A 24,948-nucleotide genomic window follows, 5' to 3' on the forward strand; every position below is an offset into this window, starting at 1 on the left:
TGCACTCTCCTGGGAGACTCAGCCATTGTCCTGTCTAAATGCCTCTTGGTGGCCAAGGAGGCCACCCCCACCTCATCCCCTGTCATTCTCCCACAGCCACCCTAGTGGCCATACCAGCTCTGCCTCAGGGCCTTTGCACTAGCTGTACCCTCTGCCTGGCACATTCTTCCCCCAGGGAACCTGTTGCCTGTGCATCCTCCCCACAGTCACTGTCAAGGCCTCTGCTCCAGTGAGGACATGTCTGGGAGGAGTGAGGGGCATCTGTGAGCCAGGCCTGCAGATCTTTGGGTGGGTACTTAAATTGGCAAAGATGTCCAGATGCAAACTGCAAAGTGGGGATGCCATGTACTGCACGATGCAAGTGGACAAGTATACCCACGCGGTGCATGTGGCCAGGTGAGAGTGTGGCAGTGTGGGACATGGCCTGTGTGCAGCATGGAGACAGGCAGCCTGACTGTGCATCCCACCAAGTCCAGGCCAGCCCAGATGTTGGCCCTGGAACTATTGTCTCCCTGCTCCACACCCACCCTTCTACAGAGGCTCCAGCTGGGAGCTGCAAACCTCACTTCCCAGAATCCTTGGTGACCCCCTGAATTCCTGCTAGGCAACCAATGGGAGGCGCTGGGAGTCTTAACCACTTGGGCACCATAGAGCTGGATGGACGTTTTAGTTTAGTGTCTGAGGATACTTAGGGGTCCCCTTCCCAGAATCACACTTAAGAAAAAATTTTAAAGTCTTTAAGTTGTGTTTTTATTGCATTCTGTGTTTTTAACATTGTGTTAAAACACATAATATAAAAGTGCCATCTTTACCAATTTTAACTGTATAGTGTTGTAATAAGTACATTCACACCACTGTGAAACAGTGGGCCAGGATTTTTTCATGTTGTAAATCTAAAACTCTATATCCATTAAATTCCCTCTTTTCCCCTCCCCCTGGTAACTACCCTTCCACTTGTTTCTAAGTCTGACTGCTTTGGATACCTCCGATAAGTGCAATCAGACAGCGATTGTCCTTCAGTGGTGGGCTGAGCATAATGTCCTCAAGGGGCATCCATGCTGTAGCTACATTTTAAAGGTGGAACCATATCCCACTGCATGAATATACTACATTCAGTTTATCCATTGATGGATCCAGACACATGTTCAGAATCATGCTTTTAAATGCATAATATGATGGAATTACAAAGGAAACTTTGTAATTCGAACACAGCAGTCAACAAGTTGAACGAACAAATGTGTGATATAGTGACCAATCTATGCATTTCCTGATCTATTAAAATCTATTAAATAACATATCTCAAACCTAGAGATTCTAGACTTGTGAGGACTCTGGTCAGATTTCTGTCCACCAGACCTCAAGTTTTCCAGTTAAACAGTTCAAGAGATGCTTTAGTACATTGCCCAACTACTTCATTCCTAAGAACGCCACAATCAATTAGCCTCCATCAGAAATTACCAAAGGTCAGAACTTTCTGGAATAGGCTCCATCTCTGTGTAATTTGCCCATCCTGTCTCTAGTGCTTAAGGTTGCTGCTCAGCCTCTGCCATTCAGGGTGCCAGCAGCCCCCTGAGATCAAGAACCCACTCAGTGGAGCATCACAGCCTCATGCCAGCCCATAGACGGTAGCTACAGTGTCAAGGGACCATGGCACTACATCACCTATATATTTCTCAAAGGTCTTCAGGGTAAATGGCCACATGGTAAATGACTCCTTTTGGATTCTTCCTTCCAGTTATGTCAGGGAAGTTGTGGCATGTCTGCCTCACTGATGGGTTGCAGCTTCAGACTACAGCCAGACTACAGACCAAGCAAGCTGCTGAAGGCCCTGCCAGCTGCAGCAGCTGACACATTTCAGCTGGACTCTCTGAGGGAGTCCACCCTCGTAAGCCCAAGACCCCTAGGGCCCATCTCTACTCAGAGCTCCTTGATTGTTACTGACAGAAATTAGCAACATTTGAAATGAGAAAGGAAAAATCACAACAGACCCCACAGAAATACAAAGAATTATGAGAGAATACTATGAGAATCTATATGCTAACAAACTGGATAACCTAGAAGAAATGGACAACTTCCTAGAAAAATACAACCTTCCAAGACTGACCAAGGAAGAAACAGAAAATCTAAACAGACCAATTACCAGCAACGAAATTGAAGCGGTAATAAAAAAACTACCCAAGAACAAAACCCCTGGGTCAGATGGATTTAACTCGGAATTTTATCAGACATACAGAGAAGACATAATACCCATTCTCCTTAAAGTTTTCCAAAAAAATAGAGGAGGAGGGAATACTTCCAAGCTCATTCTATGAAGCCAGCATCACTCTAATGCCAAAACCAGGCAAAGACCCCACCAAAAAAGAAAATTACAGACCAATATCCCTGATGAACATAGAAGCAAAAATACTCAACAAAATATTAGCAAACCGAATTCAAAATTACATCAAGAGGATCATACACCATGATCAAGTGGGATTCATCCCAGGGATGCAAGGATGGTACAACATTCGAAAATCCATCAACATCATCCACCACATCAAATAAAAGAAGGACAAAAACCACATGATCATTTCCATAGATGCTGAAAAAGCATTTGACAAAATTCAACATCCATTCATGATAAAAACTCTCAACAAACTGGGTATAGAGGGCAAGTACCTCAACATAATAAAGGCCATATACAACAAACCCACGGCCAACATCATACTTAACAGCGAGAAGCTGAAAGCTTTTCCTCTAAGATCGGGAACAAGACACCACCAATAGAACAAAAAGGTATCCTACAGTATGGGAGAATATATTCATAAATGACAGATCTGATAAAAGGTTGACATCCAAAATATATAAAGAGCTCATGCACCTCAACAAAAAGCAAATAATCCAATAAAAAAATGGTCAGAGGAACTGGACAGTTCTCCAAAGAAGAAATTCAGATGGCCAACAGACACATGAAAAGATGCTCCACATCGCTAGTCATCAGAGAAATGCAAATTAAAACCACAGTGAGATATCACCTCACACCAGTAAGGATCGCCACCATCCAAGACAAACAACAAATGTTGGTGAGGTTGTGGAGAAAGGGGAACCCTCCTACACTGCTGGCAGGAATGTAAATTAGTTCAACCATTGTGGAAAGCAAATGGAGGTTCCTCAAAAAGTTCAAAATAGAAATACCATTTGACCTAGGAATTTACCCTAAGAATGCAGCAGCCCAGTTTGAAAAAGACATATGCACCCCTATGTTTATCGCAGCACTATTTACAATAGCCAAGAAATGGAAGCAACCTAAGTGTCCATCAGTAGATGAATGAATAAAGATGTGGTACATATACACAATGGAATATTATTCAGCCATAAGAAGAAAGCAAATCCTACCATTTGAAACAACATGGATGGAGCTAGACGGGTATTATGCTCAGTGAAATAAGCCAGGTGGAGAAAGACAAGTATCAAATGATTTCACTCATCTGTGGAGTATAAGAACAAAGCAAAAACTGAAGGTGCAAAACAGCAGCAGACTCACAGAACCCAAGAATGGACTAACAGTTACCAAAGGAAAAGGGACCGGGGAGGATGGGTGGGGAGGGAGAAGGGGAATAAGGGGCATTACCATCAGCACACATGATGTAGGGGGTGGGGCACGGGGAAGGCAGTGTAACACAGAGAAGACAAGTAGTGACGCTATAGCATCTTACTATGCTGATGGACAGTGACTGTAATGGGGTATTTGGTGGGGACTTGATAATAGGGGGAGTCTAGTAACCATAATGTTGTTCATGTAATTGTAGATTAATGATACCAAAATTAAAAAAAAGAAAAAGAAAAAGAAATTAGCAACATTTGTCTGTTGGAGAATAAGCTGTTTCCTCTAGGGTCAACCTTGACCTCTGGGCCCCTGGGGCATGGGGAACCTGACCCTATATCAGGGGCTGAAGGTCACAAGGGACGGTGGGGGTGGAGCCTGCAAGAGGATCCCTTTGAATGAGGGTGTACAGGGTCTTCAGCTGGAAGGCTGGGTTCCTCAGACACTGGAGGGCTGCCTCTGCCAGCAGGGTGGCTGCAAGCCCCGGCTCTCAGCGCTCTCTGCTTTCTCCTGATGTCCAGGCTCAGGGCGCCCAGTTCCACAGCTCAATCGTGTGCATAGGCAGTCGTGCACTGGTGTGCCCTTGAGACCTCAGGTTCCTCATCTGGAAAAGAGGGACATGTCCCCCCAGTAGGATCGCTGGGAGACTGCAGTTGGACCTGGGTGGCTGTGCCTGATGCTTTCCCGTGGCCTTGTCCAGCAAGGCCTGGGGTGAGGCAGAGCCCATGGGGGAGAGGGAGGGTCCTCAAAGGACCGGGCAGGTCGGTGAGGCCCCACGTGGTGGGAGGAGAGTGTCCCACTAGAGGGCGCCATAGAGCATCTTCCAGCCTCCTCCCACCACAGCTCTCCCTTCCCTGGGCCCCAACCCCTCCTGCCTTGCTCCCCGGCTGTCCCTTCACTAGGGCAGCTTCCCGCCCCCTACCAAGGGCTGGGTGGGGGCAGGGGAGCCATGAGACCACACGTCTACCTATCTCTCTTGCTCTCATCTCCCTCAGACCCTGCCCTTCTCGGCTGGGTCACTTTGGCCTTGTTACTTAACCTTGATGCATTTGGGGGTCTTCATTCCCCATCAGGGTCACCAGAGAGCCAGAGTGGGGTGCCCATAAACGGGTGCTCACAACAGCTGAAGGAAAGGCAGCCGACTCTCCTTCGCTTCCTCTTCCCTTTCTGCTCTCCCTTCCTGGAAGGCCTTTCTTAACCCCACGCCCTCCTCCCTTCCTTCCTGCTGGCTCTGGTCGCTCACAGCCTTCTGGGGCTCTCTGGGCCTTGCTCCCCCAATAGACTCCCAAGGCAGGGCTCCAGGCCTGACCAGCTGGCACCCACCATGCCAGTGTGTCCTTGCCACACACAGGCTGCCTGAGCATCCACCTGGAATCCGAGGCCAGGTGACCTACAGACCTGTACTGCCAGGTATGCTGGCCCTGAGCCTCACCTGGAGTGACCTTAAACCCAGGGATGGGACAGTCAGGACAGGATAGGCAGGGGATGGGGTTGGCTGGCCCCATTTGTCAGAAACACACACCTTCCCAGCCAGACCAGGCCATATCAGTGGCTTAAGGGAGCTGTGGTCTGAAGACCTGCCCATCCTGCCCCCTCCCCAGCAAGTCCTCCCTTCTCTTAGTTGGGGTGGGGGCTGAAGGGTAGCCCTACCCCAGACACCTTTGTTGAGCACCTACTGCATGCAGGGGTTCACACTCAGTACTTTGCATATATTGCCCCATATAATTCTCATATACTTACCCCAAAGGGATTACTGATTGCCCCATTGTACAGAAGAAGAAACTGAGGGTCAGAGAGGTTGACCACCATGTCCAATGACCAGCCCTTGTGCTTTTTCCCCTCTCCTCTGTGAAAAGTCAAATATTTCAAACATACATATAAGTACAGAGAGGAACACAGAGCAACTCCAGACCTAGTGATTATTTCACCATATTTTCTTCAACTTAATTTTCTCAAAGAAACACAGGATATCACCACCTGGACACCCATCCTCCTGTGCTCTTCCCTGTGCCCCCTCCCATCTCCACCCAGAAGCTTCCTCCTTGTGTGCCCCCCCATCTGGGTTTGGTTTGCCTTTGTGCCTAAGTGTACATCCCTATATAGTACACGGGAGAGTCTGCGTGTGTGTTTACAGTCCTATATTGTGGGGTGATTTGCCTACAGTAGAGGTCACAGACCTCGAGTCTATAGCCCCATCCTGAATGTATAGTCATGTGGCAACCATCCTAATTAGAACATTCCATTCGCGGAAGGCTCCCCTGCCCCCACCCAACCACCTGGAAGCCACCCTCCTGACTGCTGTCCCCCTACCTTAGCTCTGCGAAGGGACCACGACCCAGGCAGCGTGGGGTTGCGTGTCGTGTCCTGAGCAGCCCATCCACTGCCCGGTGCCTGCAGGCTGGTCACTCCCCGCGGCCACTGTTCCATCCCGCATCCCTTTCTCCTGCCCGCTTCCTGCCCACGGGTGTTGGGGTGGCTTCACCCCAGTGTCCTGGCACGTTACGGACCGCAGGGCTGCACGGCGCTTTCCCCCCGCCGCCCTCGCCGAGATTTGTCCGGCCGCGGCCTCGGCCTCCCCTCCCTCGCGGCGTCCTGGGGCGGCCACCGTCGGGGAGGCCGGGCTCGGCCGCCAGCTCTGGAGACCGCGCCGCGGACGGCGGCCCAGGCCCCGAGGGCGCCGCCGGGCGTTTCGAAATGCCCAGCCGCCCCTCGGACCCCTCCCCGGGCCCCTCGGAAAACGGGAAGTTCGGGGAGGAAGCCGCGCAGCGCGCCGGCGGCCCGCGGCCGGATGACTAAGTTTGGCTGCGCGACCCGCCGCCGTTTGCCTTTTAAGGCAGACTCGTGGACAGCCTGCGGCCGGGGCGCCCCTCCTCCCCTCCCCCGCCCTAGTTCACACGGGGAAACTGAGGCCTGGGGAGCGGCGGGCCTGGCACCGCGAGGTGGAGCAGATGCCACCCAGAGGCCCTGCTTCCCAGCCCAGGGCCAGGACACAGATGAGTCACACTTCCAGGAGGCGGGAGGGAGGGGCAGAGCTGCATTTATGTAGCACCCACTGTTTATCCTTTGGCCTCCACTGTTAGTCTCCCTCAGGGCAGCCCTGGGAGGGAGGATGGGATTGGGTCCGGCACACCTCATTCCAGATGCCAGCTCTTCTTGGGGGCCGTAGAGGTGGGAGGGTGGGGCAGGGGGCAGCTCCTCCCCCTCTGCATGCCTGCATTCACTTTGCGTTTGCAGGAGATAGAAACCAACCCCTGTAACAATGGGGAAACTGAGGCTGTGAGCCACAGTAAGATAACGCCCAAGGTCACAGGCGAGCTAAGTAACAAGTTTGTCAGGGGCGGGGCACACCCTGTCTAGAGGTATTAAAATGCACAGGCACCCACACGGAATATAATCCGTACGCGTCTACACAGAGCTGAGTTGCAGTGTGACCCTTGCTCACATTTGCAGCTCCGGATGTTCTTCAAAGCCAGCCCCGCGACCCCCGGGCTGTAGGCCTCAAGTTATTCAAACTCAAAATGAGGACAGAGTACAGGCACACGGGGGATCCTCAGCGGGGATTGCTGGGGGCCGGTTGGAGGAGGGGTGCGCTGTCGTGGTTTGGGAGGCTGAGGGGGCAGGGATTTAGAAAACTCGTGTGCTGGGCAGCACCCCCTCCCCACCCAAGGCCCCGAAGCAGGCGATGGCTGTCGGGGGAGGGGACCTTGGGGGAGGCTCATGCAAACCTCCGGCCTGCCTGTGCCCAACGCCCCCTCCCTGGGCGCTCCCAAACCTAGCCTTTTATGGAGAGGAAGTGGGGCCAAGTGGGCCGGGCCGTCGCGGGCGGGGCAGGGGCCTGCGGGGCCTCCTGGAAAGCTCCAGCCCGAGGGCCGCGCACAGCATGCTCTGAGGCAGCAGCTTATCTCTGGTCCGGTATGGCCCTGGGACAAGAGAGGCTCCGAGTGGCAGCCACGTGAGGCACTGTGGCCTGGGAAGGCCAGATAATAGCCACCACCCATGCCCAGCACCAGCGGCCTGCAAGCCCAACCTAGACCCCGTGGCCCAGCCAGCCCTGGTCCTGGGCTCCACCCGACCAGCTGGAGGCCGTCTGGGGAGCTGACCTGGGGGCCCCAGGCAGTTACCTACCTGAGGTGTCCAGATGGGCCCTCCCCCAGCTCACATTTGTCAGACCCAGGCCCTGGGAGAGTTGCAGGCTCTGTCCTGTAGCCTAGGGTCTGGGCCCAGACTCCAGCAGAAAAAGTCCTCTACCCTCAACTGCCATGACCTCTAGCCCTGCCCACCTGGCAGGAGGAGGGCCCTGATGGGCTGTGGGATGCTGAGCACTGAGAATTCCAACCCATCAGGTGGTCCAGGGTCCACCTGGGGTCCTGAGAGGCCAGCCTGAGGCCACTGGGCTCCAGTAAGTAGACAGGCCCCCTGAGGCCCAGAGAGCTGGACATGGCCCAGTGTGGTACAAAACTCTGCTCTTCTGCAGAGGGGCCATGCGAACCCTGACTAGGGGCTTCTGGACACCTGGAATGCTGTCCCAGATACTCCCAGGGAGTATCCCGGTGAGCAGTCTGTGACAGGCTGTGATCCTCCAAGACCCCCAGAAATTCCCAGGCCTTGAAGCCAGTTGCCAAGGCCTAGGGCTGGGCATCAGACTGCCGGGCTGCAGGCAGGGCCTGGGGGTCTGGCCAGGCTTCTCTGCCAGGACCTCCCCGCTAGGGGCTTCAGTGAGACCTGGCCACTGGCCTGGCCTTCCTTAGGTAGGAGAGTTGCTAAAGGTCTCTAGGCCTAACTGCAAACAGATGCTGCCCCGTGCCTCCCCACCCCGCCACAGCCTGGGATGACGCTCAATCGGAGGATGGGGGCAGGTAGGGGATGCTCTAAAATGCTGAGCTAGAAGGCTGGCACCACACCTGTGTGTCCCTGGGGAAAGGTGGCTTCATGATTAAGCCTAGGTAATGCCTACAAGTGGCCCCAGGACAACAGGGAGAGGCCAGACTCAGGCCCCTGCCCTTTGCCCTTTGCTCAGGAGTCCCTGGGAGTGGTCAAGGGCAGGACTGGGAAGCTAAGCTCCTTGGCTGATCCATGGATACCCTTGTCCTCCCCCTCCCCCAAATGGACCATGGGTGAGGGCCCCGGAAAGGCACTGGCTGCCAATTCTTCCCTGGGAGCAAGAGTGACAATTCCCCAGCCCAGCAGTTCCCTGTGGCAGTTTTCTGACCCCCTGACACATTCTCTAGCTTCATCCTCTGGCAGCCCATTTTACAGATGAGGAAACCAGGTAAAGTGTCTTGACCAGGTCACAGAGACAGCAGACATGCCTCATCTCACCGTCTCCCCTAGCTGTGTGCAGCCTCGGGCATGACCCTCACTTCCCTGAGTTTCACCTGGATTTGGGGACTCATCAAGATTCCTGCCTCAGGGTTAAGTGATGGGGACTGAGCAAGACAGGGCCTGCCTCTTGGAGGCCCATGAAAGGCATCTGGCTGTAGTCCTAGCTAAGGGCTCATCACCTCACTTCAGCCAGGTGAACACATCATCAGGTGGTGCAGGAGCTGCACATACCTCAGGCAGGTCTCCAACCTCTGCTGTTAGCTTTGGTGCCTACAGCTATAAAAAACAGTATAGTGAAAGCTGCCCTGGCTGCCTCTGGGGGTTGCCATGGGACAAGATAAAATTAGAGAGCACTAGAAGAGGGAAAGTGCATCACTGACACAGAGGTTGTTTATTATTTTCATTATTACTATAATTATTCTTACAGCTCTAGTATTTCTGATATAAACTTCTCCATGGCCCGAGGCAGAGAGAAATGTGAAACCCGAGGCTACAAGGTGTGTTTTGCGGCCCCCCTGGGCCTTTTCATACTGTGGAGCTATCTGCTGGAATGCCGGACTTGGCCCTGCCCCTCTCTGGCTCCTGCAACTTCTGAAGCTCCCCATGGCTGTTGGAGGACAGAGTCCCAACTGCAGAGTTTATTCTGGTCCTCTGAGAACACACCCACCCCAGGCATCCTGGGTGCCAGCTAATCTCCAGACTTAGGAAGCACTTTCCTGCCCCTTGGCTGAGCTCCAGAGCTGCATTCTTGCTGTGTGGCCCTGCAGCTTGCTTCTCTTCTCTGGGCCAGGGCTGAGGCTGATGACAAGAGGAAGGGGCACCTGATCAGCTTTGGGGGAAGGAAGCACTGCAGCTGCCACCTGGGAGGCCTGGGTCACAGTTCCAGTTTCTAGTTTCTGACAAGTTCTTTGGTGGGTCTCGTGGCATCCCCAGTACCGGGCCCCAGAGGCAGGCCTAATAAACTTCTGTCTGCAGAATACCCAATACCATGAGGGCCTGTCTCTGGCCTCACAGGCTCCAGAAACCAAGCTAAACATAGGTATGTGAGCCTAGGCTCTGTCCGTGCCCACCTCAGTCTCCCCATCTGCAAAATGGGACCAAAATCCAAGGCCCAGTCCATTCCTCTCAAGGGGTGAGGACTCACAGCCCCCTCTGACCTTTCCCCCATGCTGCATGCTGCGAGGGAGCAGGGCATAAGGAGGCAGGCAGTGCTAAGAGAGCTCCCTCAGCCCCATGTCCACCCCAGCAATGCTCACCCAATCAGGCTCTTCCTCGGCTACGGCCTTCATGTTCTCTACTGGGTGTTGGTCAAAAAAGAACTGACATTGGGCCCAGATCTCCCCATGGAGTTTTCTACAGACTCAATTCCCAAAGCGCCCAGCCATATCCCAGGTTTGCAGTTCTCCCAAAATACCCTTCGGTCAAGTCCTTCCCAAATTGTCTCCTTGGTGGACTCTTATTCAAACTTTAAGGCCCAGCCAAAATAGACCCTCCTCTGGAAAGCCTTTTGGAGGCCCCTCAGGCTGGATTGCCCCTCCTCCAAGTCGGCCTCTCATACATCTGGGATATCAGACAGTTGCTGGGGGAACAACTGGAGTCTGGAGTCTGACCTGTGAGTATCATCAGAGACCTGGTGAGTCAGCCTCACCCAGAGACCTGATGACTTCCTGTGACATCCACCCTTCCCTACTGCCCTCCTGCCAACATCCGCTGGAAGGTGTAAGCCCTGAGTCGGCCCAGCCCCTTCCTCATCAGCTTTGGCAGTCCCAGGACACTGTTCTTGCCAGGGTTCTGCCCACACCCTCCTGAGACAGGATGCTCACACCCTTGAGTGACAACACCTCCATTCCCGGGCCTCTGTTCCTTCTGTAGAGGTCTGGGTCTGCCCTCCCTCCCTCCTTCCTTCCTTCCTTCCATCTGCAGATGGAAGCTGAGAACTTCCCTATACACCATGAGCTGGGGATCCTGCAGTGATCAAACCAGATAATGGTCCCTGCCTGTGGAGCACAGAGGGAGAACTAACTTGTAATCACACAAATACATCTAATTATCAGTTGGGATGAGCATGACAAGGAACAGCAGGAGCCATAGGAGCCCTGCCCTTGTCTAGAGAACAGGGAGAGCTTCCTGGAGGACGTGATGTTTACACTGAGCCCTGAAGGATAAGCAGAAGTTAAAGAAGCAAGAAAGGTGTGTGTGGGGGAAAAGGGTCCATCATAGCGAGAACAGCAAGCACAAAGGTCCTGAGACAGGCAGGAGTTTGGTGCCCTAAGGACTAGAATCAGCATGTTTGAAGTGTGAGATGAGGTTAGCAGGGGTGGGGGCCACACTCCCAAACTAGCTGCCATCTCAGGAAAGCGCACACATCATTAGTGTGCAGCTACATGAATTACACATGCCCAGCACTCTGATCGGGAGACATTTCCAGCTCCCGGACACCCTTTCAAGCCCTTCCAGTCACTCATCCCCAAAGGCATCCTGACTCCTGCAGCATGCTGAGCCCCATCCCTAAGCTCAATGGTACTGACTCACAAACAAGCCGTTCTTTTGTGTCTGGCTTCTTTCGCTCAACATTATGTTCGGGAGACTCACACTGTTGCACATGTCAGTCACTTATCCCACTGGTATGGATGCACTGCACCTTATTCATCCACTACTGCCACTGTACATGTACACTTGTTTCGAGTTGGGGCTGTGATGAAGAAATATCACACGTGAATGGGCATGGGTGTCCCCGCGCTTGTCCCCCGCACACACTTGTTTTTCTTGGATAAGTACCTGGCATTGAATTGCTGAGTCATATTTTAGGAATATTAGGAACAGTTTCCCACAGTGGTGGAAATCCCTCCTGACAGCAGGCGTGAAACTCATAGCCTCACTGGCACTTGGTGTTGCCAGCCTTTTCCATTTCACCCACCCTGGTGGGCACGAAGCGGGAAGCCAGTGTGGTTACAGTTTGCATTTCCCAGATGTCGAGCTTCTCTGTGTCTTGATTGGTGATTTGGAGATTCAGGTGTTCTCATGTTTAAAGTGCCTGTTCATGTCTTTTGCCTCATTCCCCTCTCCGCCTTTCCCTCTCTACTTGGTCTCTATTCTCTTGTGGCAAAACAATCCGGAGGGACATGAAGAAGGAGGCGGCGGTCACCAGCTCCCTCTGCCTCATTCCCTGCTCCTCCAGGGCCCGGCTTGGTATGACTGGAATGGGGACCAGTAAGACACACCGATCTGTCTTGTGGGTTCACACATGGAGCAGAAGGGTCTTTTCCCAGCTCTTCCCTCCTCCGCTTCTTGGGAGCTGGGAGAAGAGGGAAGCCAACCAAGAGGTGGCTCCAGGACTGGGGAGCATTCTCTTGTCCCCTGTTGGAGCCCCCCTCCAGAGCCCCCAGCAAGCCTGGGATGGAGATGAGGTGGCATGGCCTCCATGCCACAGAGATGCAGTGCGCTTGGCCCTAGGTCACCAGCATGTACTCACTGAGGGCAGGCCCAGCCCAAGCGTTTCCGCTCATTTTCTTGTCCCCTCCCTAGAGCTCCAGGATGTAGGTGAACAACTTGCCCAAGGCCACCAACACTCAACGGCCCAGGGGTGTCCTCAACAAGGGAGATGATAGAGCCAGACACTCATTACTTTCTAGATAGTTCTGCAGTGCCACTACTGGAACTGGGGTGAACCAGCGCAGGCTCTGCCCTCCAGGGTCCCTCAGCCTGCAGAGAGGGAGCGGCGGTGGCGGGGCCTCAGGAGCAAGCAGCAGGGGAGGAGAAGAGGGCCCTGCCTCCTCCCAAGCCTGGCCCACTGATGGTTTTGAAGTCCATCTGACTCTGGGAGGGGTGAGGGATGAGGCCATGCAAGCCGGCAGGGCTGGGTGTGACCAAGCCAGTAGCACCAGGCCAAAGCATGTGGCCTCCACCCTGGGGGAGCAGCCCCAGCAGCTAAGGCCTGCTTATGTTGGGTCTAGAGGATCCCTCTTGGCCGAGGGGGGCAGGGTCCTGCACCTTCCTGGAGGGACCAGCTTGGCTCTGCCAGCGCCACACAAAATGCAGCCCTCCAGGCCTGGACTCTGGTTGGCCGCATGTGCTGTGTGACAGTGGGCAAGCTTGTGCCCATCTCTGGGCCTTGGTTTCCCCTTGGTGGGAGGTGGGTGGTGGCCCGCTCCCAGGTGTCTGTGACAAGCGCCTGAAAAGCCCAGAAGGCCCACCCAGACACTGCCATCCACACATGGTCTTGCTGACCCTGGCGGGCTGAGATGCTGAGTCACTTTCTAAAGACATCCAGCAGGTGAGTGACAGAACTGAATCCTACTTGACACAAAGCCTGAAAGTGGCTCAGAGAAGGAAAGGGGGGGTCCTCAAAAGATGTCCTGATAAACTGACCATTCTGTGGCCAGAGGGGAGAGGGTGCTTCATGCATCCTGGGGCACCCCACCTCTTCTGAGGCTCTCTTCACTCTGGCTTAGGTAAGAAGGCATAGCATGTGGCCCCCAGTCCTGTGTACAGTCCCGCTTGGGCCCGTACTAACCCCCCAGCCTCGTGACTACATGTTCAGAGTCACAGCTGCGGGCACTGTGTCCGCAGGCACATCAGCCCTCCCCTACCAACTGTCACCACAATGCTAGAGGTCTCAGCTGCCCAGGTGACAATTAGCCAAAATTACTCCCTGGTGACCTGGGAACCATGGCTGCTGTCCCCAGCCCCTAACAGGGGCCACTATACCAGGGGAAAGCCCTTCCCCACCTGACTCATCTCCTCTGAGCAATCTCATCAAGTCAGGACTGGGTCCCCAGTGGACAGTGCAGCCCAGGGGACCCCCATGTCCTCAGCAGCTGACGCAGGGCTGGACATGGGGCAGCCTTCAGGAAACCCAGGCCCCAGGGCTGGCTCAGGCTGCTGGCAAGCCCAGTGGCAGCTGAGATTTCTGGCTGAGGAGGGCCTGGCTGTGCAGCTACGTGGCTGTGGTGATCAGGTTTCTGTTTGGATGGGCTGCAGGCCCCACAGTGGGAGGAGTGGTGCCAGCTGAGGGGTGCCCCAGGTGGAGCCCCATGTGCATCCCACAACCAGGCAGGGGGGCCAAGTGGAGCTGGGGACTCCAACTCTGCCACTGCCCACTGGCCACTCTGAGCCTCGGTTTGCCCATCTAGAACATGGGCCTAAGGACAGAGGCCATTTGAGGCTGAAGGACTCAGCAGGCCCCTTTAAGACCCCACGCCAGGCCCTGGACTCCTGGGTTCATTCCAGGAGTAGTGTGCTATTAACTGCAGGGCTAAGTCTTGTGCTCTCTCGGGCCTCAGTTAGCTTGTCTGAGAAATGGGGGAGATTCCGGCTTAGCTGGCAGGGTTGTGGTGAGCTTTCTGTGTGGTGATGTGGGCGTGGCCATGGTCCTAGTGAGGGCCTCTGCCTTCCATTGTCCTCTCATGGATGCAGGGAGGCCAGGCTGAGCTCTGGGGTAGCTGAGCCAGAGCCACTTTCTCTGTGAATCAGCTGCCCCGCCCCACACTTTCCCAACAACTCCTTCCCCCTTCCCCATTCCCCTTTCACTTCCCCAGGCCTCCAGGAGGGGTGTCCCCATCAGACCTCACTCCCCTGACTCCCGCCCAGGCAGGAAGGTAGCAGAGATCAGGTGACCCCTAATTCTGGTGCCCAGCCCTGGGCCTGGAGCTTGGGACCCCATGTTACTGGCTGCTCCCAGCCCCCTGTGTCCAGATGTCTCTCAACTCCTTCCCGCAGCCCAGGGACAGAGGCGTAAGGCTCAGGGTCTGGATGGCATGCTACCTGACTTCTCAGCCACCTGTCTGTGTGATTCCCGGCTGGGGGGATGGGGGACTTGTTTGCCAGTACCCTAGGCTGTCAGTGTCAGGAGCCTCCAGAACCCCACCTGGCTTGAATTTGAAGTTGCTGTTGACCTCCCCCCACTTGATTCAACCTGTTGTCCAGCTTCTCAGGCCCCTGTCTGGAAAACCTCTGCAGAGGAGTCTGGCATCCGAGCGTTCCTTGGCCTCTGGGTGAGTTTAGGCAGGTCACCACCCACTCCAGGCGAGTTGCTGTGGGCCCAGTTGATGAGTGGGCTTCAAGGACTTCCTGGGGCCACAACTTCAGGACAGGCCTGAGGCAGGGACACCCCAGCTTTCCCATAAACCCAATCTGTCTAGGAGGGTCTCCAGGCCCTGCAAGGTCCTCTCCTTCTCAGCACTTGGGGTCTGTCTGGGTCGCCTCAGTTCCATTTCTCACCTGGAGAATGGGGACAGCTAGCCCTCCTGGCAGAAGGGCCCAGGGAACAAGAAGAAAGGGCTCAGCTGGTGGGTGTAAGAGGAGGAGCATAAGGAAACTTACTTTCTATTTCTGAAAATTCACTCAAATAGGCAAGTCTGGAACTCCCCAGGAGGGCCAGGCCTTCAAGTGCCCTGTGGGACAGGAAGAGAGAGGGTAGTTTTTAAGGATTTTTAAAACTCTCCCAGGAAGTGTCAGAAGTTCTCTGTTTCTCCAGGGCAGGGATCCCCCTTGGGTGGGGTAGATGCCTCCATTAGGGAGTTGGGGAAATCCTGGGGCAGCTGAGGCTGGGAGAGACCCTGGCTAGAGGCTGGGCCTGGGTGGGGACCAAGGTCCTGGCTGATGCCCAGGAGAGCACAGAGGGCCGAGCCTGGCTCTCCTGCCTCAGGGGCCCCTCTCAGTTGGCTGACTACCTCCTCAGAGGTGCCCTCCCTGACTGCCTTTTAAGAAGCTCCCTCTCCCTAATGAGACATGCAGTTTTCCTTCCCAGGGATCAGGACTTGTCTTACTGTGCTCTTGTTTGCGGTCTACCTCAGGGATCACACCTGTTTTATTCAGAGTGTTGCTCAAAACAGTACTTGGTGTGTCCCACTCTGGAAGCAAGCATGAGTGTTTGGCACTGGTGTGACAGATGCAGGATCAGTGTGATCTAGGAGGTTTGGCTCCTGGCTGTGCCTTTGCTGTGTGATTTTGGCTAGGTGGCTCACCCTCTCTGAATAGGAAAGCTACTGCTGTTACAGTAAAGGAGTGAGGAAGTCCTGGCAGGCTTCCTGGAGGGGGCAGCCCAAGAACTGAGGAAAAATTGGGCAGGAGACAGAGGAAACCCAAGCCCAATCCCTCCAGAATTCTGAGGTCCAGAATCTCCACTGTAGCCCATGCTGGGAGCAGGGGAGGAGGGCAGGGGAAAGAGGTGGCAGGAGAGAGCAGACCTGGGGACTCAGAACCATTGCTGTGTGACCAAGGGCTGGTGGCTTTCTTCTTTGGGCCTCAGGAGATAAGCACTGAAGAGGGAGGTGGGACCCAGGAATTCATACTTCGGAACAACTGTTGGACTTAGTCCCTGGGGACACTCCAGGGTACACTTCATCCAGGGAGGAGCAGTGTGAGGCCCTGGGGACCCTGCGCCTGGAATCCTTTTCCCTGGACTCCAGTCTAGCCTCAGTTTCCTCATCTGTGGAAAGGGTGTGTGTGTGCTCACTCTGTGTGGCCCCACAAAGAACACCCGCTGTGGCGCACTGCCTGGCCTCCTGTGGCCAAGGGTCTGGGTGGAAATGCCCCTCCCCTCCTCGGCTCCACATCAGTTCCCGCCTCTGAAAATTGGAGCTTGGGGTCCCCGCCTGGCCGCTGTGGGGCCTGAATGCCCAGAGCAGGCACGGTGGCAGGGCGGCTGCTTCCCTGCAGAGGGCAGGGGGCGGTCTTTGGTGTTCACCGTAAATGTCCAGAGCGGGAGGGTGAGAGGCTTTGCAGGGTGGGGGAGCGGCAAGATAGAAAAAAGCACCAGAAAGGCAGGTGAAGTCCCCACTGGCTGAGCCGGGCTGAGGGCTCCTGTGGGCTGTGTGCCTGCCCTGGTGACAGCTCTGAAACTCCCTGCGAGGGCAAAGTTCCCAAGCGAAGAACCTGTTCACTTCCTCTCCCGCAAGGCTCCTCCCCCTTCCTCTGGCCTCTCCACTTCCTCTTTTCCTCCTGCTCGCTTTCTCTCTTCGGGTCCTCCTCTCCCCACCAGGCTTGCAGCCCAGCCCCCTCCTAGGGGTCCTTCGTCCCCAGGGTCCTTTCTGAGGGCTGAGGACATCCAGGCACCTGTTGACTCACAGGGCAGGGCCCTGAAGGGTACAGTGTGAGGAGGAGGATGTGACAAAGAGCCTAGAGGGGAGGCCACGTTATAAATACCGGCCCAGTGCAGCGGTATTCAGTGGACGGAGGTGTCCATTGCAGAAGCTAAAAGGCCTTCCCAAGGACGGGCCTTCTGGGATGGGCCTTGAAGTATGCATAGGAGAGCACCAGGAACTGGCTGCTGTAGACAGAGGGCCAGGAGCGCTCCAGCCTGAGGTCAGGTGGGGCTGGGTACTCCTGCCCCGCAGCCAGCCCCTGTTTACAGCACAGGTCCTGTTTAGGGACTAGGCCTGCTCTCTAGCCCTTGTAGCTGTCCAGAGCCATCCCAGAGTCTCTCATCTCTTGCCCTGAAGCCCTGGTCCCAGCCTACCCAGCACCCCACCAGGCTCAGCCAATGGCTAGAAGCAGCCCTTATCGACAGGCAACAAAAAGGGTCTCCCCACCCCCACACCAGCCCGAATTGCAGGGTTGGCAGGTCCCAAGGTGGCTGACTAGGCGCCAGACTCTGAGACACAAGGCCAGGGACAGGGCAGTCTGGCCCTGGGAGGCAGGGAGTGGACAGGCTGGCAATATTTGCCCAGGCCCAGGGTGGTGATGGGGGAGCTGTGGCCAGTCTCTGCCCAGTTTTCTGGGAATGTCAGCGTGTGGCTCTGAGCCTGTGTGCTCTGTTGTCCTCTGAGTGATGGTCACCCTTCCCGCATGGTTGTGGCCTCTGCCACCTTCTGAGTGCCCTCCCACCAGCCTCCTATGGTGGGCTGGGCCGAGCCACCTCTTCTCAGGCCACAGATTCCTTATTCATATATGTACTAATTGTTCACTGGTTTCAACACACACTCGGTGAGCACCCACTATGTGCTACAAAGCCCTGGGTGGGCCTAGGGTACCCAGGGACAGACCAGTGGTGATAGGCCAGCGCCCCCACCTAGACCACCACCCCCACCTAGACCACCCTTTCTGTTTCCCTTCGTATGAAAATTCAGGTTCTTGTCAACACCTTTGAGAAGGTGCATGCTCCTTTAGGCTGAGCCCTGTGCCTCTCTGAGGTCCCGTGGCCCCCTGGTCTTCTGTCTGCCACACACTGATCACTGTGGGCCACCATCTGAGTGCAGGCTCTGGCAGCGCTTGGAGCAGAGAACCACCTAGAACACGCTGGGCACCCAGGACTTGCCCAGTGCTTGGGTGGAGAGACACAGGGCAGGAAAGGGTGACAAGGAGAGGGTCGTGTCTGAGGGCAGCTGGCCTTCAGCTACTCTCCTTGCTGCCCCGCCCCCTCACCCTAACTCATCTTCCACACATTGAGTGTCCTTCCCCAGTCCTTGGTGGCCTCCAGATGGTCCAGGAGAGCAGTTCAGCTGTGACTACACATGACAGATGAGAGATGGTGGGCCCTAGGCCTCATTGTTGGGCTAGGCAGCCCTGCCCACCTGTGCCCAGCAGTGCCTGGATCACCAGCTAAAGGCCCAAGCCTGGCCTTGCCTGGATAGGACCAGCCAGTCCTGAGAGGTAGCCTGGTTCTATGCAACAGCTTCTCAGCTTCACAGAGCCCACCTCCCCCTCAGGCTTGCAGCAGTGGCGGCTTGAGCCCTCTTCACACGGAACTTCTAACCTGGCCCCTGAGGTGTGCCCTATCCTTGCAGACTGTGGTCCTGAGGACCCTGTTAAGTGATTACAAGTCCCTTGATTCCCCTGCAACACCATACTTCTTAACCCCAGGTCTCTTTGAGTAGTAACGCCCCCCACTTAGCAAGCTGAGGATCCTCAGGTTTTCTGGGCACTTGAGCTAATGTTGGCAACGGAGGTGGGTGGCTGTTGTGACTCCCTGACCTCTCCTTCCCGGCAACTGCTGCTTAAGCACGCACCCACCAGGGACCCTCTCATCCGCGCTGATTGTTGCCCACCGGGTTACTCATTACTTATGTGACATCCACACTCAGGGTGTCCCGGGATTGGGGACACGGAGAGACAGGCAGGTGGGGGTGCGGGCCGGACCGGGCACTGCCCAGGGGCACGGAGGCACATGGGCCTAGCACCCCAAGGCGGCCAACGCTAAATCCCTTTCCCTCCTCCTCTTCCTCAATCTCTCTCTCTTTTTTTTGCAAAAGGAGGGGAGAGGGGGTAAAAAAAAAAATGCTGCACTGTGCGGCGAGGCCGGTGAGTGAGCGGCGCTGGGCCAATCAGCGCGCGGCGTTCCGAAAGTTGCCTTTTATGGCTCGAGCGGCCGCGGCTGCGCCCTATAAAACCCGGCGGCGAGACGCGCAGCCACCGTCGAGACCGCGTTCAGTCCGCGAGCACAGGCTTCTCGCCTTCGCCGTTCCACCGCCACCGCCGGTTACACCACCACCCGGTAAGGCCCCGCTGGTCGGGCCCCGCGCCTGTCGGGCAGGCAGCACCACAAGGTCTCGGCGCGTGCAGTGCCCGGACTCTTCGCTTGGGCAAGGCTGCGCTCCCCTCCACCGCGCGCTCCCGGCTGCTGCCGTCGGGGCCGGGACGGCGAAGGGTTTGTCCGAGCGGGGTTGCTCGCCCGGTTGGCGGGAGGGCAGGCGGGCGGCTGGGCGGCTGGGCGGCTGGGCGGCTGAATGGGCGCGGCGGGGGCGCGGGTCAGGTGGGGGCTGGGGACTCGGGAATCGGGTGCGCGTGCGCGCCGGCCTTGGAGCCGCGGCCCGGCCGGCCGGAAGGGGTGGGGTCGCCGCGGCGCGAGGGCGCCTGCGTTCACTTACCGCGCTACCGACTCCCGGGGTGTGGCCGCCGCGCGCCCGGTCGGCTGGCGCTTTTTGAACGGGTTAGGGGCGGGGCCGGCACCCAGTGGGGAAGGGGTGGAGACCTGGCTTCCTGCCGCACCGCGGGGCCGCCTCAAACCAGCGTTTGCCTTTTATGGTAATAACGCGGCTGGCCGGGCTTCCTTTGTCCCCAATCGGGGCGCGCGCCGGCGCCCCCTGGTGGCCCGCCGGAAGTGGGCTGGGCGGGGGCGGCCCCACCCGGTCCGTCTTAACGGCCCCCGGTCCCCGCAGCTCGCCATGGATGACGATATCGCTGCCCTCGTGGTCGACAATGGCTCCGGCATGTGCAAGGCTGGTTTCGCGGGCGACGACGCTCCCCGGGCCGTCTTCCCTTCCATCGTGGGGCGCCCCCGGCACCAGGTAGGGGAGTCGGCTGCGTCTGGTCTGGCGGGTGGGCCCTCACCCTGGAGGGACCCTTCGCATACTGGTTGGGGCTCGCTGGGGTCGTGCGGGTGCTGAGGACGCCTTGCTTTCCCTCCGTAGGGCGTAATGGTGGGCATGGGCCAGAAGGACTCTTATGTGGGCGATGAGGCCCAGAGCAAGAGGGGCATCCTGACTCTAAAGTACCCCATCGAGCATGGCATCGTCACCAACTGGGACGACATGGAGAAGATCTGGCACCACACTTTTTACAATGAGTTGCGTGTGGCCCCCGAGGAACACCCCGTGCTGCTGACCGAGGCCCCTCTGAACCCCAAGGCCAACCGTGAGAAGATGACCCAGGTCAGCAGCCCGCTGACCTTCCCCTGCAGCAACGCCGCCCTTTCATGCTCTTCTGTGCCACGCCCTCCTCACTTGTTCTTTCTTATACCATTCTCCTAGGATTTTCTTCTCTGACCTGAGTCTCCTTTGGAACTCTGCAGGTTCTAAATGCTTTTTCGAGATGGAATCTTTCCTGTGTTTGCTTTTCTGACTAGGTGTTGAAAACGTAGTGTTGTGGGTGTTAGGTACTAACACTGGCTTGTGTGATGAAGCCAATGGGACTGGTGTAAATGGCCTTGGAGTGTGTATTCAGTAGGTGCACAATAGGTCTGAAGTGGATCCCCAGCACACTTAGCCATGTTCCTTGCACTCTGCATGTACCTGGTCTGGCTGACTGCCCTTGTGTTTTCCCAAGTGTGACACAGCCTGTATCTCCCCACAGATCATGTTCGAGACCTTCAACACCCCAGCCATGTACGTTGCCATTCAGGCTGTGCTGTCCTTGTACGCCTCTGGCCGCACCACTGGCATCGTGATGGACTCCGGGGACGGGGTCACCCACACTGTGCCCATCTACGAAGGTTACGCCCTGCCCCACGCCATCCTGCGTCTGGACCTGGCTGGCCGGGACCTGACTGACTACCTCATGAAGATCCTCACGGAGCGCGGCTATAGCTTCACCACCACAGCTGAGCGGGAGATTGTGAGGGACATCAAGGAGAAGCTGTGCTACGTTGCCCTGGACTTCGAGCAGGAGATGGCCACCGCTGCATCGTCATCCTCCCTGGAGAAGAGCTACGAGCTGCCCGACGGGCAGGTCATCACCATTGGCAATGAGCGGTTCCGCTGCCCCGAGGCACTCTTCCAGCCCTCCTTCCTGGGTGAGTAAGGGGGCCTCCCTGGCCCCACCCTACTTAGGGACCTTGTGGCCATGCTGGAAGCTAAGCCTGGTTTTCCTTTGCCTCCAGGCATGGAGTCCTGTGGCATCCACGAAACTACCTTCAACTCCATTATGAAGTGTGACGTTGACATCCGTAAGGACCTCTACGCCAACACAGTGTTGTCCGGTGGGACCACCATGTACCCAGGCATCGCTGACAGGATGCAGAAGGAGATCACTGCCCTGGCTCCCAGTACGATGAAGATCAAGGTGAGTCCACCAAGCCTGGTGGCCTTGGTGTGGGGATGGGCCATGGGAGGCAGGTAGCCTGGTGTGGTCTCTCTGCTGTGGGCTCCTAAGGTCCAGGACCTTTGTGCTGATTGTCCCCTTCCTTCCCCAGATCATTGCTCCCCCTGAGCGCAAGTACTCCGTGTGGATCGGTGGCTCCATCCTGGCCTCGCTGTCCACCTTCCAGCAGATGTGGATCAGCAAGCAGGAGTACGACGAGTCCGGCCCCTCCATCGTCCACCGCAAATGCTTCTAGGCGGACTGTTGCGTTACACCCTTTCTTGAGAAACCTAATTTGCGCAGAAAACGAGATGAGATTGGCATGGCTTTATTTGTTTTTTTGGTTTTTTGGTTTTTTCTTTTTTTTTGGCGCTTGACTCAGGATTTAAAAACTGGAACCGTGAAGGTGACAACAGTCTGTTGGAGCGAGTATCCCCAAAGTTCTACAACGTGGCCGAGGACTTTGATTGTACATTGTTTTTTTTTAATAGTCATTCCAAATACCGTGAGATGCATTGTTACAGGAAGCCCCCTTGCCTTCCCAAAAGCCGCCCCACTTCTGAAGAAGGGCCAGTCCTCGCCCGAGTTCACCCAGGGGGAGGGTTGGTAGCATTGCTTCTGTGTAAATTAATCCAAAATTTTTTAAATCTTCGCCTTAATACTTGTTGTTTTATTTTGAATGGTCAGCCATCATGACCACCCCCATTTTTGGTCCCCCAGTTTAAGATGTATGAAGGCTTTTGGTCTCCCTTGGAATGGGTGGAGGTGCAGAGGCAACCCAGGGCTTACCTGTACACTGACTTGAGACCAGTTTAATAAAGTGCACACCTTAAAGAAGCAATGTCTGCTGGTGTGGCCCTCTTGGGTGTTTGGGGTGGGGTGGGTGGAGGTGGTGGGTGTAAAGCCGTGTCTACTGCAAATGCGAGGGCTTTGTTGTGCCACTCATCCTGATGAAATGGGAGGGGAGGCTCCATGTAAAAGTTAAGGGTCCTGGCCTAGCACTTTGACCTGTCCCCCAGGTTGCCACTAGATTGCACCATTTTTTGCCCTTTTTCTAAGGTCCAGATCTTTGGGGAAGTCTGGGCTGTGGGGGCGCACTGGGTGGCTCAGGTACTTAACTCCTTGTGGACCAGATGGGCACTTTAGCACCACCTGTGAGAGGAGGTGCCTTTGGAAGGCTACTTTAGTGTCTTGGGATGGGGTCCTAAGCCACACTCTCCTTAAGATGGTTATCCTGCCCTGAGGAGGGCCATACCTTCTGGCCTGCACTGCCCTGGGGTCTGCAGGGCAGCATCCAGGGCCTGGGGGCAAGGGGTTGTCAGGCTGGCGGAGATGGAGATGGCTCTAGCCGGCCCTTGGGGAGACTTGGCTAAGATCTGGGTTTCCCTTGAGGTGGGAGGGTGTGTTCTTCCTGTGCATTGGAGATCCTGCAGGGGAGGCAGCCAGTCTGGTGGGCAGGGTTTGCCTGGCTTTGCAGATGACTGGTTTTACAGTTTACTCTTCAGTAGGAAACCCAAGCCTGGTCTACCTTACCTTTGCTGGAAGTCACAGTTGACACCAGAGTGGAAAGGGAGGAGGGGAAGTGGGTGAGTGTGGGACCCCCCCATGTCCTTTCTCCCATATTTTGAGGGTGTGAGGCACAGAAACCACTTCAGGTCAGAGGTGTGGAGAAGGACTCCCCTCCACAAGCAACCTTGGCAGCTGCCTCCTGGCCTACAGAGGAAGAGGAGCCCCAGCAAGGGTGTGATTTGCTTGGGTCCAGGTCTGCTTAGTGTGACATGAGTACATGGGAGCTAAGGAGCCTGTTCAAAGGCCTGATGGCTTCTAGATGCACACAGGATCCTACCTTTCCCTGAGTGGGTTTCCCTGATTCAGTACGTGGTGCACTACAGCGGGGTACGCAGCTATGCTCCAGGAGTGGCCCCGTTTCCATAGGGATCCAGGGCTGCCTGGACCAGGGGAAGTGGCAGGGCAGAGCTCCTGAGATGCTTCTGTGATACTCTCCACCCCTGCTTCATCCTATTTGGGAGGCCTGGGAGAGCTATCCCCTGGCCAGTTCCAGCTCTTTTCAGTCCATCGGGTGGTGGTGAGCCCTGGGCTCTGGGAGCTGCAAGCACATTTCCTTCTTGGGCCACTTGTTCTGTAATAAGTGCCCCCTGTATGCTAGGACTGAGGTTGCTGAGGACATAGGCCCTGCCCTGGAGAACCTGTTAGCCTTGAAACAAGGATCCACTTCTCTCCCCCTCCTTCCATCCAACTACTATTTGTACCAGGCATTGTGCCAGGTTGGGGTGCAGTAGAGAAGGAACCAGGTATGTTTCCTGCCCTGGTGAGGTGCCTGGCTTAATGGGAATGTAATAAGTATGTACGCAAATGAATACACAGTTGCGTTGATAATGAGAAAGCCGAGGCTGAGTGTGTAGAATCCAGGGCACGGGGAGATGGAGATGGTCGTGATGTCAATTGTGGTAATGGTGTCATGGTTGTAGACATCACAGCTCACCAAATTGCACCTTGATAAAGCTGAAAAAAACCTAAGAAATACAGATTAAGAAACAAGGGATCATCGTTTTGCCTCTTTTTAACAGAAAATGTAATGAGGGATCATAAACTGGGGTGTGAGGTGACTGAGAGGGGAGGAGCCAGCAGTCTCAAGTGGGTGGCTTCCCCAGAAGGCTGGTGGGATGATGCCCAAGTTGGTCCAAGTGGCCAGACACACCTGGGCAGGTGGAGGTGTGGGCACGTATGTCTCAGGAACATGGACTGACTGGGGACAGAGGCCTGGAGATGGAGAATGGAACAGGGTTGCATTGTCTTATCTATGTGGCCTTGGGAAGTCACGTCACTGTCCACATGCTCATCTGAGAAATGAGAGCCTCAGTAACAACCTGGGGGGTGGCCAAGGCTGGGCCTCAACAGTTTCTTCCCCTAAAGGCTTCAGAAATGCAGCCAAGACACTTGAACTTGAGCATCTTCAGGCCCTGATCCTCCCCTCCCAGGACTGCAGCTGACCATCCGATACCTGGTTTGGAGCAGAGGCTGGGCACTGGGAGCCCCAACCCAGGCTAAGCCAGAGCTCGCACCACTTGCTGTCTTCTGGCAGCACCCATTTGGAAACTGAGCTGGCCCCCGGTCACTGACCCTATGAGCGAGAATGTGGGAGGGTGACCCTAAGGCCTCTGAAAGCTGAGAGTTCGGAGAGTGGACACATCCAGGTTGGCACACACAGAAATTGAAAATCTCAACTCGAGCCCGCTGCCTGCTGCACAGCTTGCCTGACCCGGGTGGAAGCTCCCAATTTCTCAGGT

General features: G+C 55.8%; 1 protein-coding gene and 1 long non-coding RNA gene across 2 annotated transcripts; one reads left to right on the forward strand and one right to left on the reverse strand.

Moving 5' to 3' along the window:
* Nucleotides 1-726: 726 nt before the first annotated feature.
* On the reverse strand, nt 727-6,341 carry LOC118936122 (uncharacterized). The gene is made up of 3 exons (XR_005034132.2): nt 5,894-6,341; nt 5,324-5,429; nt 727-4,187 (listed from the first exon to the last, which is right to left on the reverse strand). It is a non-coding gene; the product is annotated as an uncharacterized LOC118936122 (long non-coding RNA).
* Nucleotides 6,342-19,189: 12,848 nt separating this feature from the next.
* Nucleotides 19,190-22,477, forward strand: ACTB (actin beta). Its single transcript, XM_036932964.2, has 6 exons — nt 19,190-19,337; nt 20,002-20,130; nt 20,254-20,493; nt 20,915-21,353; nt 21,441-21,622; nt 21,753-22,477. The coding sequence occupies exons 2-6, from the start codon at nt 20,008-20,010 to the stop codon at nt 21,894-21,896; spliced, it is 1,128 nt and encodes a 375-aa protein (XP_036788859.1). The 5' UTR covers nt 19,190-19,337; nt 20,002-20,007; the 3' UTR covers nt 21,897-22,477.
* Nucleotides 22,478-24,948: the final 2,471 nt, after the last annotated feature.

The sequence above is a fragment of the Manis pentadactyla genome, chromosome 10, assembly GCF_030020395.1.
Source record: "Manis pentadactyla isolate mManPen7 chromosome 10, mManPen7.hap1, whole genome shotgun sequence".
Classification (NCBI taxonomy): domain Eukaryota; kingdom Metazoa; phylum Chordata; class Mammalia; order Pholidota; family Manidae; genus Manis; species Manis pentadactyla.

Bases quoted from the DNA above. Each gene is read 5' to 3' on its own strand.
- ACTB (XM_036932964.2), top strand. From the start codon at position 20,008: ATGGATGACGATATCGCTGCCCTCGTGGTCGACAATGGCTCCGGCATG. The intron at 20,131-20,253 runs GTAGGGGAGTCG...TTCCCTCCGTAG, and splicing joins TGGGGCGCCCCCGGCACCAG to GGCGTAATGGTGGGCATGGG. The intron at 20,494-20,914 runs GTCAGCAGCCCG...ATCTCCCCACAG, and splicing joins ACCGTGAGAAGATGACCCAG to ATCATGTTCGAGACCTTCAA.